General features: G+C 39.9%; 1 protein-coding gene across 2 annotated transcripts in view; it reads left to right on the forward strand.

Moving 5' to 3' along the window:
* Positions 1-19962, forward strand: part of iqsec1b (IQ motif and Sec7 domain ArfGEF 1b) — a 356990-nt gene that overhangs the window by 184973 nt on the left and 152055 nt on the right. For both annotated transcript variants that reach the window (XM_041815641.1, XM_041815676.1), the window contains exon 3: positions 11261-11314. In XM_041815641.1, the coding sequence (XP_041671575.1) occupies positions 11261-11314 (54 nt within the window). The remainder of the gene's footprint in view (positions 1-11260; positions 11315-19962) is intronic.

Below are 19962 nucleotides of genomic sequence, written 5' to 3' on the forward strand. Positions count from 1 at the left end.
GTTGAAGAAGACAATGTAATTGATGGTGATGATGAGTGGTCTCATGTTAATGTTTGGTTGTTTCATTGCTGATGTTAATCGTGAATATGAAAAGCAAAAAAAGTAAAAAAAAAAAAAAAAAAAGAAGAAGAAAAAACAAAAGCAAAACAAAAACTTTTATACACCATGTGCTTTGTCTCAGTGTTGTACTTCCTGTCAGATGTAAGTCGCTTTGGACAAAAGTGTCTGCTAGTGTCACCCAGTGTGGGCTTATGCTGCCGTGTCTGCTTCAAGGTTCAACATGTGCTTTCAGAGTTGCTCTTTAGCATTCCTCAGTTTCAAAGAGTGGTTATTTGAGTCGTTCAATCTGTTCTCACCAGTCTGGTCATTCTTCCCTGACCTCTGCAATCAACAAAACATGTTGACCAATAGCACTGCCCCTAACTGGATTTTCAGACCACTCTCTATAAACCTTGGAGATGGTTTTACATGAAAATCCCAGTACATCAGCAGTTTGTGGAATAGTCAGATTTGCTCATCTGGCAATAACGTATCAGCTTTCCTCCCTGTTCTGTTGCTTGGTTTGAACTTCAGCAGCAACTTCAGCTTAGCCTTGTTTACTTACTGAAATACGTTGCATGCTGCCATGTAATTGACCAGGATACTTGCATTAATGTTTAGTTGCAGAGATATACCTAATAAAGTGGTCGGTGAGTGTATATCACTGCATTTAGCAGCTCTTGATCTGCTCTGTATTCTCCAGCTTTCAGCTGATTTTGTCAGTCTGTTCTTTGAAAGTGGGCAGGTAGCATACAGTGAGTTTATTAAAGCTCTCAGCAGAAAACAGCCGCTTGCCTGCTGCTAGATGCTGCTGAGAACAGTGAGAATGAACCAAAACACTGAAGGTAAAATCAGCTTAACTAAAGCATTCTGCTTTAAAGCGGTGTAATTATCATTTGATCCATTTTAATCTAATAAATATTGATATGTGCAGGTTAAAGCCTGATTTACACTTCTGTGTTCAAGTTAGCACAGCCTTCTCCAGCTGTTCTGAGAACTGCAGGCTTGTGCACTGGTGTTTCTGTAGCTCCTCAATACAACACCCAAATACTTCTGTTGTGCAGTGAGGTGTGCTAACAAAGGAGGCTAATATATAGCCTGCTATCACCTACCAAAAGACATATGAAGAAGGCAGAATTAGACACTGAAACACCGACAGCATCACATAAACCATTCAGTATAGAAGCCAGTAGAGTGATAATAGCAGTCTTTGAAAATGTCTCTGCTTATGAGCATCCTCCCTGACTCACCTCTTTCAGTAGCCTACAGGTAGCCTATTGTAACTGCCTACTATAATGAGTGATGTCATGGTAGTCACATGACCGCAAAAGATCAGTGCCACCAGTTCCCAGTTCTTCTACAATCTCTGCTTGTTTATGAACCATGTGGACACCATGATGACTTAAACCAAGTATAGCATACTAGAGCTGGATAAGTGATTAATACTGAGCTGCACTTGATTAAACTATTTAATTACTGGGCGCCAGTGTAGCTCAGTGGGTAGATCAGGTACCCACAAGCAGGGGCTATGGTCCTCAACACACTGGTTACAAGAATGATTTTCCAATCTCTGCACATGTTAATTACATGTCCTTTCCATTCTCTCCCCATGTTCCCTGTTCCTTCTTCAGCTGTCCTAATAATCAAGGCAAAAATGCCCCTAAATATATATATAAAAGGTACCTTTCACAAAAAGTTAAGAGGGGAGGAGATGGAGTGGGGATTTGTGGAAATGCAGGACATCTGACAGTCCTCAGCAACCAATCAGCTTGCAGAGATCATCATTTCTATATGTAGGTACATTTCTGAGGAGATGCCTCTGTGCCATCTTGGGCTTCAAAAGGAACCTATGGGCTTGCTGTGTTGTTGTTGTCAGCTGAGCTGAATAATAGTTTAGCTTAGTACTTGTTTCCTCTGCCGAAGCCTGCAGACACAGGCAGCTGTTCAGATACACTGAGGCAGAAGAGCACGGAACTGGTAGCCAAGGCTTGCATTGCAAACAGTGCCAAACACAGGGGTTTTCTGGGTAAATTAATTAAACACTACAAAACATTTTAATATAGGGCACCATTGAGCCAGCATTTTTTTTTTTTTTTTTTTTGCATATTTTTATCTTAAACTGGCTAGATCACGCAGAGCTGCTGTACCTGTCTGCTACAGTGTACAGCCTAGCTTCTCCAAGCACATCATTTTTAAAGGGGCAACACTTTCTGGAATCACTGGAGGCTAGTGGCATCACTACTAATAAGTATATAACCCAACCTAAAAAAATACCAAAATACCCCTTTAAGTTGTCTTCACATTAAACACAAGTGATTTGTACCGTGCCTGAGCATTAGTGCTCCTGTCTCTCTTCTCCCCTACTGGTCTGTAATATTGTTATGTGCCCAAGCCAGTGGTGGATCTAGGATTTTTCTGAGTAAGGGGCCATCAAGGGGCCACAAACTCACAGAGGGGCCAAGTATTTGTCCAACATCCTTGCAGACGATCCCTGTTTTTGGTAAGGTGTATACATTTCACCAGCCATACCTTGTTGAAACACTTAGTTTAAGAAAAGCTTAGACAGTAGAACTCCTCACCAATTTTACATTTATTTTTACTGTACATGGACGATATACTTTCAGACATGCACATCGTGTGAGCAACTCAAGCGGAAATACACCTTTTTATAAGCCCACTGACATTACTGTTAACTAAGTTAAGTGACAGCAGTGAGTAAATGGGGATTTGTGACTTACAACAAACTCCTTTATTCAAACCTTCTTTTTCTGTGGTAAGCTTTGACGTTGGACATTCCTGTTTGGCTCATGAGTGCCACTAGTGTTGGGTAATGAAATTGTATCCACCTATAATCTGATGATCACTCTCAGACAAAGGACAGGTGAGTGACAGGACAGGGGCTCTTCAGGGAACTAATCAGATTTCACCTGGGGTCCTAGCACATTTTTGTATGGACTCAGTTTAGTTGTGTAGTTTGCTGAATGCATGTTTGCAAATCTGCCAAGAAGAAGAAAGAAGAAGAAGCAACCACATGCAACTTTAACTGGGTCACAATAGTACATTCAGTGCAGCAAAATTGAGTCTATCCTGCTACTGTGATTGGTTTTAGTATTTTTTGAGATGTGGACTAAGTCTCTCCTCCTATTTCTACATCTCTCATGGAGATCAAACAATGAAATGTGCTTTTTTTCTTTTTTTTTTTTTTCATTTTTGAAGAGACAGGTAACGTTTAGACTTGCCTGTAGTAATTAGTACCCCATACTGAAACACAATTGCATTCAAATATCTCCCAGCTGTGCTGAAGTACACATGAATTCCACTGGAGACCACATCTTCAAGTGAACTATGGTCACATTTGTAAAATGAACTGGACTTTAAGGTCAAGTGTGCTCCAGTCCAGGTTCAGGTCTGGACCTTTTTGACCCAAACTTTTCCTGTCCCATCCAATTTTCACTTTATATAGACTTCTGGCTTTATGGCTGATGAAATCTTGACTTTTCCATGTCATTATTTGTTGGGTTTTTTTGCACATAGCAAAGAGGACATGCCAAATTACCTTAGTAAAATAAAAGAAAGTAAAGATTAAAATGGTTAAAAAAGAGCAGTAATTTGTTCATTAAATCAAACTTAAAATAGATCAGATTCTGCATGAAGCTCTGGTAAGGTTGTCTTTCTAAAAGTCCCATCTGAATGTAGCTGGAGGAGTTTTGTTGAGGCTGTGCTCCAGATGTGAGGCAGGACAGCCGGAGGAGGGAGACAGTGACCACAGAGCTGGGAGTGGCTTCTCCTCAACTTTCCTCCTAATCCCTTGTAACACACCAGCACTCACACGCTGCTGCTCAATAACTGCTGTCTTCACTGCTGCTTCTTCTGCGTAGAAGTGATTAGCAAACCAATGAGACAATCTGCTAAATAGCTTTCGTCACACAGAAACCCACGCTCAGTAAGCTGCCATATCATGTACTGCACTGACAAATCTTGTGATTGAATTGCCACTTCACAGCCTCTTCCCCATCCTGCTTCTTGTCTTTTCCTGACTGCAAGCGGGGCAGTGCAGATAAAGGAGTGACGTGTTTGTGTGTTGTTGTTGATGTGAGCCCCGGGCTTTTTTCTCTGATCGAGAAAAGCCTCTGCTTCTGGGCCCTAATGCCTGCCTTTTTGTCAATATCTCGGTAATAATACTTCACAGGAGCTTGGCTGTAGAAAGAGCAACGCACCGCCTCCCACCCTTCTTCCTTTAGAAGCATCCTCCAAGGCAGGAAAGATTAAAGACATGCCTTAATGTCCCTTAGCTCTTAAGATCCATTTGTAGTGAGATAAAATGGGCTAAATAAAAGTGCAAAAACCAGGAGATCATACTCTTATTCCAGGTTGTTTGTGCTTTTCTTCTTTATTGAAGCAAATCTTGAAAAGATGTATGAGTTGGTGCTGTACACAATAGATGTAAGTGTTGTTTACTCTGCCCAGTGACTGAATACACACATGTAGACATTAGCCCACCAGACATGTTCAGCTGGAGTCATCTTAAACCACTCTCCATACAAGCCTGTTACATAATGGACCATTAGGCTCATACTACCCAAGGATTAGAAGCAGCCAGGACTCTTTCAGGAAGAGGCAGAGTAATAGTAGGATTTCTTTGATGATGAATGTTGTCTTAGTTTATTATTTTTATCCTTTATTTAACCAGACCTGTTCAGATGTGACGAGAACCCTTGAACAAGGGAGATTGAATAAGTCTAAACACTAAATAAATAGAAACATACAGTGAGTAGAGTTGCGTGATAGGAACTGAAACTTATACAACAGTATTTCTGTTGCTCTTTGCAGTAATGGTATTATAATGTGATATTACCAAATGAAGTTTTCAGACATTTAAATGCATGTCAGAGACCTTCAACCCTCCTTCTCCCCATAAAACAAGCCTGTGGAGTGATACTCAGCACACGTCTGTGTTTGAGATCACAGAAATGCTTGAATTATGCTGAAAGTAAGTTAGTTCTTTTTACACTGAGGTCGTGGTAGACCAATATTGTTTTTCCAGGGCTGATAACAATATCGATTATTGATAGTTCATGAGACAGGTAACTGGTATTTGAGCTGATGCACATTTATTATGATGTACAGAATGTACTTAATGTGGAAAAGTCAAACTACATGATCCAAAAAAGAGAGGAAAATGAACAATTAAGCCCTGTCTCTGCCAGCAGGAACACAGTTGCAGCAGGAAAACAGGAAGTAATACCATACACTTGTTCACACTAGGGCCCCAGTCCCGCAACCAAGTACACTTGAGCCAGATGTCCGGTTCATTTTAGTCAGTGTGCGTGCAAACAAACTGCACTGTGGCCCCGTACCACTCAGGGAGGTAGGAGGGGTAGTGGACTCACTGAGATGTGAATGCATTCGTGCCCAGATATAGGACAGAGAGGTGTGTTAGCTACATGACGTCATTGTAAAAGTGAACTTCGTTCCTTGGCACTGCAATTTGTTCACATTTTTTCTCATTAAAAGGCGAAAGTCTTCAGAATAAATAAATGGTCTGTTATGACTCAACTTATGGGTGAACAAAAGTTGGAGTCAGTAAGATGAGATGCAAAGTTAATAAATGTCCCCTGTCACCTCAAACACCGCTGTATCCATGAAGTGCAAGTCCATTCAATCTTCTGAGCTGAATGTAGATGTGTAGATATGAAGAGTGACATTGCTGACATCTTAAAAAGCGATTTTAAAACACCCACTGTGGCAGGATCGACTTTTTTTTTGGTTAAAACATAAGCAGTCTTCGCTCAGGTCATGATTGAGTGGTTGCTATGGTAGCTTCTCCTTCTTTCTCCTCCTTTGCAGGTTTGCAAACCAGCTACATGCATACGACCACCTGCTGTATCAGACTGAGTGCATACCCGAATGGTGGGGGGCTGTATGAAATGTGAAAGCACCCTTACAGTGCATCTAGGCTTAAATGTTGATTGGCTCGTACTCATGTGGACAAATTAGATTGTGTCGCATGCAGGACGTTTGGTGAGACTGTGGAGATTTAGGAGAGGACTCACCTTGCAGTGGAGACTAGGTAAAACACTTTTCGGTAAATATGTTTTATCAGTTATTGTTCAAATAAAATGCCACTACCGGTAAATGGCCATAGGCCAAGTATCAGACTCAAAAATTGATTAGCCTGATAATTGGTTGACCCTTACATTGAAGCTTATCCTGCTTAATTTTATTGAACTGCTAATAAAACACCCAATTTCCTGATAATGCTGTTTCATAAAAAAACACTCAAAAATCAAGTGGTGACTTTTTCATAAAGGACTTGTTGGTAAGGCTACAATAAGTACTGAACATACAGAGTTGCAGTATTTACAGCTGCTTCTTTGGCCACGATCAGTGCAACAGCATACTTCCTTTAGTCATTATGGACTCCACAACATGGGCACGGTTGAAGCAAACCTTTAAGAGGTTTTTTAAGCTGATGTTAATGAGATGAAAATCTCTTTTTTGCTGGGATTAAGACAAACTTATTTAATCTCTTTCAGCACATTTCCTGTGTTATAGTCTGAGACAGAGATGTTCTGTAAAGTGAGCTACAGTGTTTCATTTTTGCACTGAATGTTATATCAAAAAGCTTCAGATATTCAGATTCACGCTGCTATGACTTAATAGGTCTGAACTATTTTTTATTGTTTTCAATATGTCTTGTCATGGATGTATCTATATATGTTGGGTTTCACTCCCTGGAAAGTCAAAGCATGCTGTTGACTAATCCAGGAAGCATCTTTTGATCAGAGCCTTCTCTGCCAAGTGAATCCATTTTGCAACAAAATGGATAAATATATGACAGGAGTGTTCCTGAAGAGTAAGGTTTAGCTTGCATTTAGAGCATGTTGCTGTTGACTGTCTTTATGTGCATGATGAAAACCTGGAAGAGCTTTAGTAGTAAATTCACATAGTGAAAACACCACCAGAATAGAAATGAATTATAGTTTCTCCTTAGATTGTCTGGGATATGCCACAACCAAAATATTTGCACAATATCACAGCATTGCTGTTTTTCTTATTAAACCTGTTTTCACTGTAACATTCGTTTCTTGCTCAGTTTTAAGCAGAAACGCCGCATCTGTAATGACCTTGCACTTGCTGGACTCCAGTCAAGGCTACATAGATAACGGCCTCCTCAGTGCTGTAGTCCTGAGGTTCCTTCTTGACCATGGCAGACAGCCACAGGCGCTTTAAACACACATCAGACGGAGTTGCTAAATGTAGTATCATTCCCAAGAGACCAATTCCTAATGATGAATCAGACCAAAGACATGGCTGTCAGTGCATCTCTGGTCTGTAAGTCTCTGAAGATGCATGATGTTTGTTGAAGCAGGATGATGGTCCCCTGAGGGGTTTGCTCATCTCCTGCTGTAGAGGGAGGGGGTTTTAGAAATTAAATGTACACAACACAGCTAGAAAAAGCAGTGACCGTTGCAGCAGTATTCATCAAACTGACAATCTTGCTCCCCGAATATTTTTTCCTGCTTTGTGAACAGACAGAAAACATCTCCTATCAGTATCAGTGCTGTTTGTGTGATAGAGGTGATCTCTCCGGTTTGTGTCTAAGTAGCGCTGGACTGAATGTCAGCCAGTCTCCTGAGAGGGGAAGTAGGGGATCGTTGCTTCCACCCATCACTATTGTCATGACAACTGCTGTAAAGCTCTCGCCTGTGATTGATGTTTCTGTGCTTCCTTCTGCCTCACCTCTTGTCATGTCAAAGAGGTTCAACCATTTCGGCACACTGTGTATTCCTGCAAGGAATGTGAAGCCAAGTTTGATACATGCAAAGTATATTCAGCAGCAGAGATAACTTCTGAGTGATGGTGCATTTTCTTATATTGCTGCTAAGCACTCTGTCCGCCCCTAGGTTCTTCAAGCCTTCATCACACAATAGCAGGATTGGTTCAAGCCTCCCTCCCTGATTAGAGCATACATCTTTCAGGAGGTTATACAACTTCACTTCTTTCATCTACTAGCTAGAAGTGTTTTGGCTTACAGAGAATAGGTCATGTCACTGTGAACTAAGAAAATGCTTGACCCCGTTTTCTTGAAGGCTGTGTTTTGCCATCGAGCTGAATTGCTCCTCCTTGTCTTCTTTTAAAGGTTACAAAGTGCAGTCCAGGTTTCTCCGATCAAACAGGTCCATTAAGATGCTAAGGCTCTTTCACTACATGATACTGGGCTTTTCTGTCTGTGTTGTGCTGTTTTACCTGATATTACTGCAGCTTATACACAGATCAAGAAAATGCATGACTTGAAAACTCCTCACTGATTCAACTATTGTCTGCAACTGAAAAAAGCTATTGAGCTGAATGCTTCAGCAGTTTTACTTGTGTGTAGCTGCAATACCATTACAGACCAAAATAATCCATCAATGTGAAATAAGTCGATTAAATATTGTATCCATTACTGCAGCCTAGGTTGAATCCTCAGCTCACTTGCATGGTTGCTTTGTTGGCACTGGAAGTGTCCTGAAACTATATGACAACTGTAGCCAGCCTGTGAAAAAGATGTTAGAACATAAAGAGGAACAGATGGCCTAGCGGTTCGGTCGGGCCCCATGTATGCAGGGTGTCCAAGGGTTCAAGTCCGGTCTGCAACTTATTTTCCATATTTTTCACCCTACTCTCTCATCCCTATTTCCAACTCTACCCAATGTCCCCTTCTCCAAATAAAGGCAGAAAAAGTTAAAAATATATAAAAAATTTTAATTTGTTTTAAAACATTGACAAAAAAAAATTCCTTGCAAAATGTACAGAAAAACCCTGGTACACCTGGACCAACAGAAATAATCTGAACATTTTTACAAGTATTATAGCACTAAATCAAAGAGTTTTTCAGATATTCACTCTACCATTTTGATGGTCTCACACTGCAAAAAACTCAAAGTAAGCATATTTGTCTAGTTTATACTCAAAAATATCTGATTACTGCATTTGTTTTAGGTCACAGACAATTTCAGGTAAACTTTTTTATATGGTTCACTTATTTAGAAAAAATGAAGACTGCATTGCTTGTAATAAGCAGAAATATCTGACAGTGGAATAAGCTAATTTTACTTAAGTTTCCTGTAATGCCAGGTACTAAATAATCTACATGATATCTTATTTCAAGACACTAAACACATCTTTTTTCCCCCCTTGCCCAGCTGGTCGATAAAAGTGTTTTAATTATTTTTTTTATTTTCTATTTTTTCTAATTTTCTGACGGACATGGCCATAAACAAGTGAAATTAGATTTGATTAGAAACAACACAGAATCATTTTGTGTCACATACTTGTGTTTCCCACCTTAGCTTAGAATGCAAGTTCAAGTAATGATCAAAAGTTTTTATTCACAGTAATAGCCAGTCCACCCACATAGCTAACATTGCTGGAAAAAAAAAAATCTTACAAAAAAAACAAAACAAAACAAAAAAAATAATAATAATAATATTTTTTTTTTACCTACCAACATAAATAAAACCTGATAAAAACAAATACTCACAGCCCTTAGTCTGCTAAAAATCTTTCAAGAATGATTAAAGAAGGCAAATTAAGTCTTAGAATTGAAATGCCAGTGACTCATATCTAGAGTAAGCTGGAAATTGGACACACATGAGCAATGAGCATTGTGTTGCACCACTTGTCCAGGCATTAGAAGTGGTCTTTTTTATTCTCTGCCTGCAGCCTTTTCACCATCAGGGTTTTTGTTTTTGTTTTTGTTTTTTACTTTTTTTTTTTTAATTTTTGACTAGACATGTCACTTTTGGGACACAAAAGTAGCTTAAGAATTGATCATGTTTATACGTTTGCACTTTGAATGCTAGGCGTAGTTGTAAACAACTAAAAACATGGCATTTTGGTAGCGTCATCTGCAAAGAACCTATAGTAATACAACAACCTATGTCACCTTACATTCCAAATAATCAAGTTAAAAAATCAATTTTGCATGACGGTAGCCAAACAGATTGTTTGTTAAGTTAGAATAGTTACTGAATTGCTGAATCTGTCAGCCCTCTACTGCAATCCAGCAACTATGATTATTTATGTAAGCTTCAACATGAGACCTACAACATCACTTTAGTTCACAGGAAGGTTGGTTCAAATTTACTTGAAAAACTCCCCCTGACTTTTTATTGGCAACTTTGCTTGAAATGCCCATCTCTGTTTTTAGAAGTGCCATAACATACATATTGAGGAGCATGTTTGAAGAGTTTCAGGTCAAACTGGTTGGAAATTGACCTCATATACTTTATTCCCATGATGGACTCAGTCTGTCAGGTCTGTATTTGAGCCCAGTCTTCAGTATTTCTCAGCCCAGGCACACTATAATATACAGAAACTCCTGTAGCCATCCTAAAGTCTTCTCATTAAAACTCTAACTCTGTATTTTCCAGAATGGCTCAGGTGCTGTGGTGGTAAGGCCTGTACCTTCATAGTCAGTTGGGCTATGGCCCATTAGCTGCAGAGGCATCATCAGCTCTGGATGAGAAGCCCAGAAAGGATTTGATTCCTGCATGACTTTCCCTCTGTGGACCCACCCTCAACGCAGCCTGTGGTTGCCATGGAGACCGTCAGACCAATCCCCTCACCCCCTTCTCAGCACAGTAGTACAGTAAGCCGCTGCTAGGATGTTACGTAGGACCCTTACATTGAGATAATCCTTGTAGGTTTACACTCTCACTGTGCAAATACACATGAGAGCACACATGCAGCCGTGCAGAAGATAAACATATGATGCACAAGACTGTCTTTGATCTCTTATCTCTATGGTTGCTTTATATAAGCAGAAGGTCTAAATACAAGCTTAAAAGTGTAAAAACTTACATGAAAAAAGCAGATAGTGTCGAGTCTTTTCATCCTCTCAAACAGTTCTGCCTCTACCCTCTAATAGGTATTGACCAAACAGATTGGATAAAGTAGTCCTAATGGCTATATAGTACTAGTGTGCACATGAATATAGATTAAGTAGGTTAAATGCAGTGGAGAGAGTGCTTCAGCAGCCCTTAATGAGATGTGTGGCGCTGGTTACATCATGAGACTGCTGTACGTGAGCCATCATCCCCACTGTGACCAAGCTTGAATGAGCAGCATGGCAAGTCAGGGTGTGTGTTTTTCAGTGTGAGTGTGAGTAGGTGGGAGCTTTAAAGTGCGTCCAAGTCAGTGTTTGCCTCATCTTTCTGTTCTCCTGTTCCCCCAGACCGGACACAGAGGATCCCAGCCCCGCCATGACTCACAGACGACACCATCACTTGTAAGTAAATGTTTCATTCAAGGGATGAAGGTGGTCATCGTGGAACTTTGGGAGTTTGGATTTGCTAAGGAAATGTCCTATGTGATTGGAGAGTTGAAAAGAAGTTATAAATAGACAGAAAATGTAAAGTATGGTGTATCTTTGCTGCTCTGCTTGTGTGGATATATTTCTCTGTGGCGTGTTGTTATTCTAAACAAACAGAGATGCTACCCTGGGCTACAATAGACTCCACACACTTTCCTGCTGCACCCACAGAAGTGAAAGGTGGACGGTATTTGCGTAGCACTGGTGATGTCACACCAGCTGAGCTATTTTTAGAAAGGGGTCTGAAGAAGGCAGGCTTTTTTTGCCCCCTCTTCCTAGAAGTTTATTATTATTCAAAGCCTTTCACCAATGCGTCCTCTTCTCCCAGCACGTTTAATCTCACTGTTTGGGTCAATTTTAGCCTCAAATTGTCTCACTATTACCAGACAGCTAGCTGCATACACATAGCCACTTAATATCTGATTTTGCATTAAGGTACACAAACACATCACATTTTTGAAAGCTGTAATTACAGAATGAAGGCAGACAGCAGTAAAGGACAATGAAATGAGCCAAAAAAACACAAAACAATTATAGATTATTTAACATTTAAAATTTACTGCAGGGTGATAAGATTTGCAGAAACAAACATGCATGGCTGCACTAATTGTAATGCGCATGATCAATATTAATGAGGAAGCTGCAAAACATCTGGAATAAGCCATGGATTCAAGGCAGACTCTACACCTACTCTGCTATAGGAGTTATTGGTATGAGTGGGGCTAAATATGATAAATGATTCATACTTGAAACTGAGTGTTTTTTTTTGCTGGCTGTAATGAACAGCGGGTTGTGGATGCTCTGTCAGGTAGATTTGATCCACCTACTGGCCACAGTAGCGGATAGATAAAGGTAACATAAGCGAGTGATTTGTGGCAGCACACAATGGTAAATGAATCCTGATTTTCTGCTTCTTTCTCTCTGACTGTACAAGCAGAGCCAAGAAGTCCCACAGGGCTTCACCTCCTTGTCCAAGAGGGAACGCTTACAGTGGGCTATGTGTTGGAATGGTTTAGACTGGGTTTCACATGGGTAATACGGGAGGGGTTTTTGTCACCACTGTAATGGGTCTAAGCTGCTGGTGCTGTACTGCGGTTTTGTATTTTTTGTCTCTTGATTAGTTGTTATTAATTTGCTCTTATTGCTGTCATTTATATTTGCCGTTGTTGCTGTTCTGGAATCCCCCTGCCCTTCCACAAGCCTAGTGGAAAGCTGCACGTATGAACAGCACTCATTTCTGCTCTTCTTCTGCCTACAAGGAGAACCTCAGGCAGGGAGAGAAGCAGCAATAAACCCAGAGCAGAGCAGGCATCAGTGACAACTGAATAACATTGATTAAGTCAGATACAGCATATAGGAGGAGCTGGGGTGGAGGAAGGTTGCAGAAAGCAGCATGGGGAGGGTGCAGCAAAGCATGGCCAGGCTACAGCCTGCCTGTTGTAAAGGGCTATATAAATAAAGTACATTTACATTTACATTTTACAGCAGTTTCAATAAGGCAGCATAAGTGCAATTAGCCAAAAGTGTGCTTAGAGCAAATCAGCTGGCCTACAGCTTATGAGCAGTGCTCCACTCTGTGGCTTGTCTGAACTAATGCTACATGATTCTTTCTTGCTTAGAGTGTTTTTCACAACATTGCATGCATTTAAACCGCACAGATTCAATTTAAAGCAGCAAAGCAGAGAAGTGAACTCATACATTTAAAAATGTCCCAAATGCATACACATAAGATGGGTATATCACAAAAGGCTTGTTTGCAGGGATGGGGGTTGGGGGGATATTTTAAACCTATTTTGTATAGTAATGACTACTGTAAGATTGTGTTCTAAAAGAAATGTTATTCTGCCTCTCAGTCGAGATTTAGTGACCTGTGAATCAGGCTTTAAGGTCATAGCTGCAACAAAGACGAACCAGCCAAAAAAGAAAAAACCTAAATGGGCTAAATTAAATGTTTGAAGCAATAGGTTATATTTTTTTAAATAACTTTGCTTCAAAACTGTAACTATTGGTAATAATGTCGTAAGTCATTACATAGTTCAGATGGTTAAAATAAAGAGGCTGGTAAAAACACGCATAAAATCACATTAGATCGTCTTGGGCAGTCTTGTGTCTCCTTAAAGCTTGGATTCTGAGAGTTCTGCATTATCTTCTTAGCTGTTCTTAGGATTGCGCTCTTCTAAAATCTGGAGCCAGCCTCCCAATTTGCAGATAACAGCCCCTATTGACTTCACTGGGGTTGTTTGCATAGCAGGATTCCATCAGTTCCATTTTACCCATGCTACTCCCTTCTAGTCTTGTTCCAGTTGTTCCAGTTTAACCCTCGTTTTGTTTGTGTTCTTACTGGCAGTATAGGCATAATGAGAAATCCAGCTGCTAGAAATTATAATGGCGATTAATCTCAGAATTTCTGTAGTCAGTTACGATTCATCTCTTGCTTGTTGAATTTTGAAATCCACCCTAATTTGAATTTAAAACTTTTTAAAAATTTATTTATTTACATTTTTGTGCTGCCTTGAACCAAGGGTAATTAACTTCCAGTTTGGTTAAAGACCTGCTTTCATTCTAAAGAAAAGAGGAACTTCAGTTAATCAAAGATTAAGACATTTACTGAACCATGGAAAAGGAATTTGTTTTGGATTAAAAAGGCAGTTAGGGTACAGCACAAATGTAAACTTTTATAACAGAAGGTCCAGATAACTTTTGACTTGTCAAGTGGGCTGTCTGTGAGTTTCTAAAAGTGAAGTAAGACATGAAGATGTGGTGTTACTTATTTTACATCACTGTGGCTGCAGGGAAACGTTACGGTGGCTTAACCAAAGTGGACTGGAAGGTACAACAAAGCATGGGATTAAAGTGATTGAAAAAACAATGCACTAACTATAGACCTTAATCGTATTGAGATTAATGCATTAATGCTGACAGCCCTTATATGGCAGGTTGCTAAAAATAAATTCCAACCTGTGGCGCCTAATGACATTTGTTCTGTTTCATGGGGAAACTTTCCAACTTTCATGGCAGGCTTTGCTTTGCCATTTGATGATTACATTTCCTGTCAGGGATTATGAAGGAGACGCTCTGAGGTCAATCTGCTGCCTTCTACTGAAAGGTATCAAACAGGAAACGCTCAAAGTTAATATGATATGATATTTATATGATGATGGAGTTTGAAATTGTATTATTATATATGGTTAGTTAAATGAAAAATTTCTTGTCACAAGAATATTAGATGTAATCCTTACTAACAACTCTACAACTCTTATTGTTTTAATTTGCAGTTTTCACTATCAAGAGAAGCTCTGGTTTTGCTTGCTTTAATTTGGTGTTAACTCAAGAGTTTCCAAACTGGAAAAGAACACTGCACAACTTTTGTGTATATTATCAACAGGCCTGCTCAAATAGGCCTTCTTCTGTTGTGATTTATTGGTACTTTCAATGCATGTGTGTAAGATCAGTAGTATCCTGGCTAACTTTTACATCATGTTGGAGCTTAAAAGTGTGTCAAGCGTTCTGATGTGTTCTGATGTTCAACTTCCTTATTCATGCCAACATAAGACCCTTTTCCATCACTGTTTCCACTCCTTTGGCCCGTTTTTTAACTAATTATTGCAGCTTTTTGCATCTCTTTGTCATTTTTAACCCATTTTTTTTAGCACTTTTGAACTGCTTTTCACCATTTTTCCTACTTATTTTTGCCTTCCTTGACCAATTTTTGCTGCTGTTATCCCATTTTTTGTCTCTATCACCTGTTTTTGGCCCTTTTGACCACTTTTAATCCATTGTAAGCACTTTTCACTACTTTTTACCATTTGCTTCTCTTTACCTTGCTTTTTTGCTGTTATTCGGTTTTCATCTCTTTAAACCCATTTTTGCCCCTTTTTACAACTTTTTAACTGCTTTTCACCATTTTTAGGTCAATTTTTGCCCCTTTATTCCTTTCTTTTTTCCATTTTTGCTGCTATTAACCTATTTTTGCAAGTCTGTAAACACTTTCACCACTTTTTCCAGCCAATTTTTGCAACTTGTTACCTATTTGAGCCAATTTTCTGCTTTTCTTTTCGTGTTTTATAAAAAGAGTTGTCCTTTTGAAAAAGGTTATATTATTATACTACAGCATAAATTAATATAAAATTCATTTTTTGTAGCTTTGAGAAGAGTGGTTAGTATTAAGGTTAAATATAGTATATGGTTATGACAGATTAACTTCACAGTGGATCATGATTTTCCTGACTTTTGTACCCCTTCTGAGCAGCCTTGAGTATCAGTATCTGCAGCACCAGGCAGCAGCTTTTTATTTTATGGTGCAGGAACATCAGCTTCTTCCTAATCCAACTGCCAGTCTGTCTACAAAGCTCATATATCAGTCTGGTGATGTTCATTTGGCTCTTTGTTTTCTCTGACATCCTAGGAGTCACATAAACATCATATTTTCTGCTTCACTGCTGGGTTGCATAAGAAGGAAGGAGCCTCCATCTGTTCCACCCTGGGCTTGTTTTCACTAAGCAGGGTTTTCATCATATTACCCAGCGGCCCCTCCCCTACCCAATCAGGGCACTGACTGTAGAGCTGGGGCTTTTTCAGAGCTGGGGATCGACTGTGATGGCTCATCATGTGATCCACTTAAGGTCACCAGTGGGTCTGATTCACATGCTGGGCTTCCTAAAGAGTCCTGACAAATCACACAGTCAGCAGACGAACACAGGCAGCTATGGAGGTTGCCCTTGTGAGAGCGATTGGTAGTATTTTCATGTCAAGTTTGAAGCAAGGAATGTGATTGCCAGCTCTTTCATGCATGACCTGTCTTTCACTCTCTGAAGTAGCAGGTGTTACAAAGCCAGTGGTCCTAACTTGCAGTCTGCAAAGACGCTTCATTGTGTGATTTTCTGCTCCTTCAAATTAGCTATGAAGCAGATCATGCCATGGTGATTGCTGTATCTCTAGTGAAGACACGTGGTTCTGCAGAGCTCACATTATCTGCCTGCAACTGATCATAAAATGGCTGAAAACGTCCAAAACCCACCAAAAATACCAGCAAACTTTTCAGCTTTGTTTCCAACACATTTGCTCCTACAGTCTACCAAATGTAAGGTTTTTTTGGAGAGTTACGGGAGATTTAAACGGCTGTAATCTGCTCCTCATCCATTTTGCTCTTTCTCTGAGAAACAATCTAGAACTAATCCAATCTGTAGGGAAATAAGAAAGTGTGTAAATCAGATTTCAGGATTCTCTTTTCTCCTAAGAGTCAATTCACTGACTGAGAGTCAGAAATCCTGTGTTTTACACTCTCTGAAGCAGGCAAGATTAAGAACATGTTATCGCTTTAATTTAAATTTTGTATTTTGGACAGTATGTCTACAAAATGTGGCAACAGATTCTCAGCAGAGGGCTGAGGAGTGAGAACATGAAGTGTTATTTGCTCTCTGTGATTCAGACTTTCACTTCAGAGTTCGGGTTGGACTTCAGGTTTTACAAAATTGATGATTAAATTGATCTGAGGAAAAGTAGACACGTTAGAAATAAGGAGTTATATTTCATACACAGACCAGGCAGTGTAGGGACCCCAATTAAGAAGAAAAACTTGTATTTAGAGAAGTAAATGGGACAGGAAAAGGCATTACTGATGATGAATGTGTAAATGTACTGCACAAAAGAATTTAAAACATGCAGTAAAACAGGGCATGTGGGGTTAGATTTTTGCCAATATTTCCAACTTAGTTTAGTCAACCAAAAATACACTTACACTGACCTTTTATTTCATTGTAAAGAACACCAAGTCTCTCCAACAATAATTTTACCTACATTTTTAGCTCTTACTTTCCAGTTTAACTAATTATCTCTTGAAACAAAATATTTGCATGGTGATTAACGGATACAATCTTGAAAATGCTTGAAATTACACAACAAAATCCCCTCATCCTTCACACCTGAAAAAAAGTAGACCATTCTTTCAGACCTAAAATGTCCTCCCTTATGATCCACCGTGAAGTTTAAGGAAATTAAGAAAAGAAATTTAGCTGAAGTAGGTCTGCTGGTTCTGCTGACAACAGCACAATTTTAATGCTTCACTTTATAAGCTGAAGAATTATCACATTAGTGTAAATTCTGCTGATTATACTGCACAGTCATTATATTGGTTATATGTATCGGCAGAAATTTTCATATCTACCGATAACAAAAATTAACTTTTAAACTATTTTCCTGCAGAACTCGATATTTTACATATAATAGTGTGCATCCCTAAGTAAAACCAATGTTTTTCTATCTGCTAAGTAACGGAGAGAGAGGCATTAATATCTGATCAAACAGGGCACATGTTGTATCTTAAAATTTGAGTTGAATATAACAAGGTGAGGTGGGGACTATGACTCAGTAGAGTTGGTTGTCTCTCCCTCAGCTGCTGGAGTTGCATGTCAGTGTGTCCTTGGGCTATAGACCTAACCCCAAATTGCTCCCACTGCTGTGTCAGTGGCTTGTGAATGTGTATGAATCAGTCAATACTGGAGTACTGGTTTGACCTGCAGTTTAGAAAGAGTTTTGAGTTGTTGGACGACTAATACAGTGCTATACAAACTCAAATCATTTACTATCTCCATTTACAGCTGCAAAATGCATCTGAGGCTGGTTTCATATTCAAGGCCTAAGCCCAGACGTAAGTACACTTGGCCCCAAAGTCTTGTTCATTTAACCATAGTGAATCTTTTGCAGATGAATTAAAAATAATAAAAAAAATAATAAAGATGTATATATCCCATTTTCAAAAGTATTCAGACCCTTTGCAAAAACACATGAACTTAGCTCAGGTGTCACCCAGTTTTCTTGATCATTTTTCTACACCTTGATTGACGTCCACCTGTGGTTCGTCAAATTGTTTCAACATGATTTGGGGAGGTACACACCTATCTAGGCCTCACAGTTGACAATGCACATCAGAGCAAACACCAAGCCATCGAGTCAAAGGAACTCAGAGACAGGATTGTTGCAAAGCACAGATCTGGGGAGGGCTACAAAAAAGTCTTCTAAACTGAAGACAAGAGCACAGTGGCCTCCATAATTCTCAAATTGGCTTTAATATGGAGGTTTTTTGCAAAGTCCAAACATTTTAGGGGATGTGAATGCAAACCGTGCTCATGTACAAAGAACTCTCCAGCGAGTCAAGTTGTAAAGACAATTCTAAACATCTCTTTTCTCATCAAAAACCATTATAACGATGCAGCACAGGGTGGTCCATCTTTAGATATGCACAGTAGATATGGAAGTAGGAAGAGGGTCATTGCTAGCATCTTAAAAATGATCAAAATATGCAATGTCATCAATTCTATCAAAGGTAACAAAGTCATGTCACCTTGTGGATGATGGAAGTGTTTGCAATGGCTGTTTCTTCTCCATCCATCCAGTTCCCTCTGCTTATTGCGACTGGATCGTAGTGGCAGATGATTAAGCAAGTCCACCCAGACCCCTGCAACATTTTCCAGCACTTCCTGGGGGATTCCGAGATGTTTCCAGGCCACATGAGATATATAATCCCTCTAGCAAGTCCTGGGTCTACCCTGGGGTGTCCTTCCAGTTGGACGGGTCTGGAAGACCTCCACACCAGGAGGCATCCTGATCAGATGCCAGAACCAGCGGAGGAAACCAGGCGAAGGACCAGCAGCTTTACTTCAAGATCCCTCCGGCCGTCCAAGCTCCACCCTATCTCTAAAGCTGAGCCCTGCTCCCTCCTGAGGAATCTAATTTCGATTGCTTGAACCCACAATCTTATTACCCAGAGTTCATGACCATAGGTGGGGGTTGGAACAAAGACCTGCCGGTAAACTGAGAGTTTTTCCTTCCGGCTCAGCTCCCTCTTCACCACAACTCTACATTACAAATTCTGCAATCCTGTCGCTGCTCCAATCTGCCTGTTGATCTCAAAGTCCTCTTTACCCTCACTGGTGCATAAGACCCCGACATACTTGAACTCCTTCATTTGGGTCGTTACTTCTCATTCCTTCTAATTTATAGGTTTGCAGTCCAACTATGTGCATACTGACACCTATTGCATTAGACTGTGTCCATTCACAAGTGTACAGAATAGTCTTATGTACAGGAAAGTAGACCACCGGAGGAAAGGGGTGCTTGGGCACATGCTGTGCAGAACAACCCAATGTAAAACCCTGGCATATACTCTTCATTACCTTTGTTTTAGCCTCCTCAAACTGCTGGGGAAAACACCAACTTTTTTATGGGTTTAATGGCGGGCAAAAAGGATGATGGTGCAACCAAAAAGTGCTGAATTATGGTGCTGTCACTGAGCGATGTCAGCCTTTATTTATTAGCTGACAGCATCAGCGCTCAGTGGTTATAAAACAGCAACATGTTCCTAAATATAACAAAGAAGTAATGAATGTGTAAGGACCCTTCAGAGAAGTGCTTAACAGCACGGTTCAAATGGCTGTTAATTACTGGGAGACTTTGCTGTCAGAGAGTGAATGGTGGGGATATGGTTGATGGAGGCATTTACATTAATCTTACAGTCACTCTGTTAGAATATATGGTAGCTCAATGAAGCCACATATCACTCTTCATGT

Source organism: Cheilinus undulatus, linkage group 3 (assembly GCF_018320785.1).
Source record: "Cheilinus undulatus linkage group 3, ASM1832078v1, whole genome shotgun sequence".
In the NCBI taxonomy this organism is placed as follows: Eukaryota; Metazoa; Chordata; class Actinopteri; order Labriformes; family Labridae; genus Cheilinus; species Cheilinus undulatus.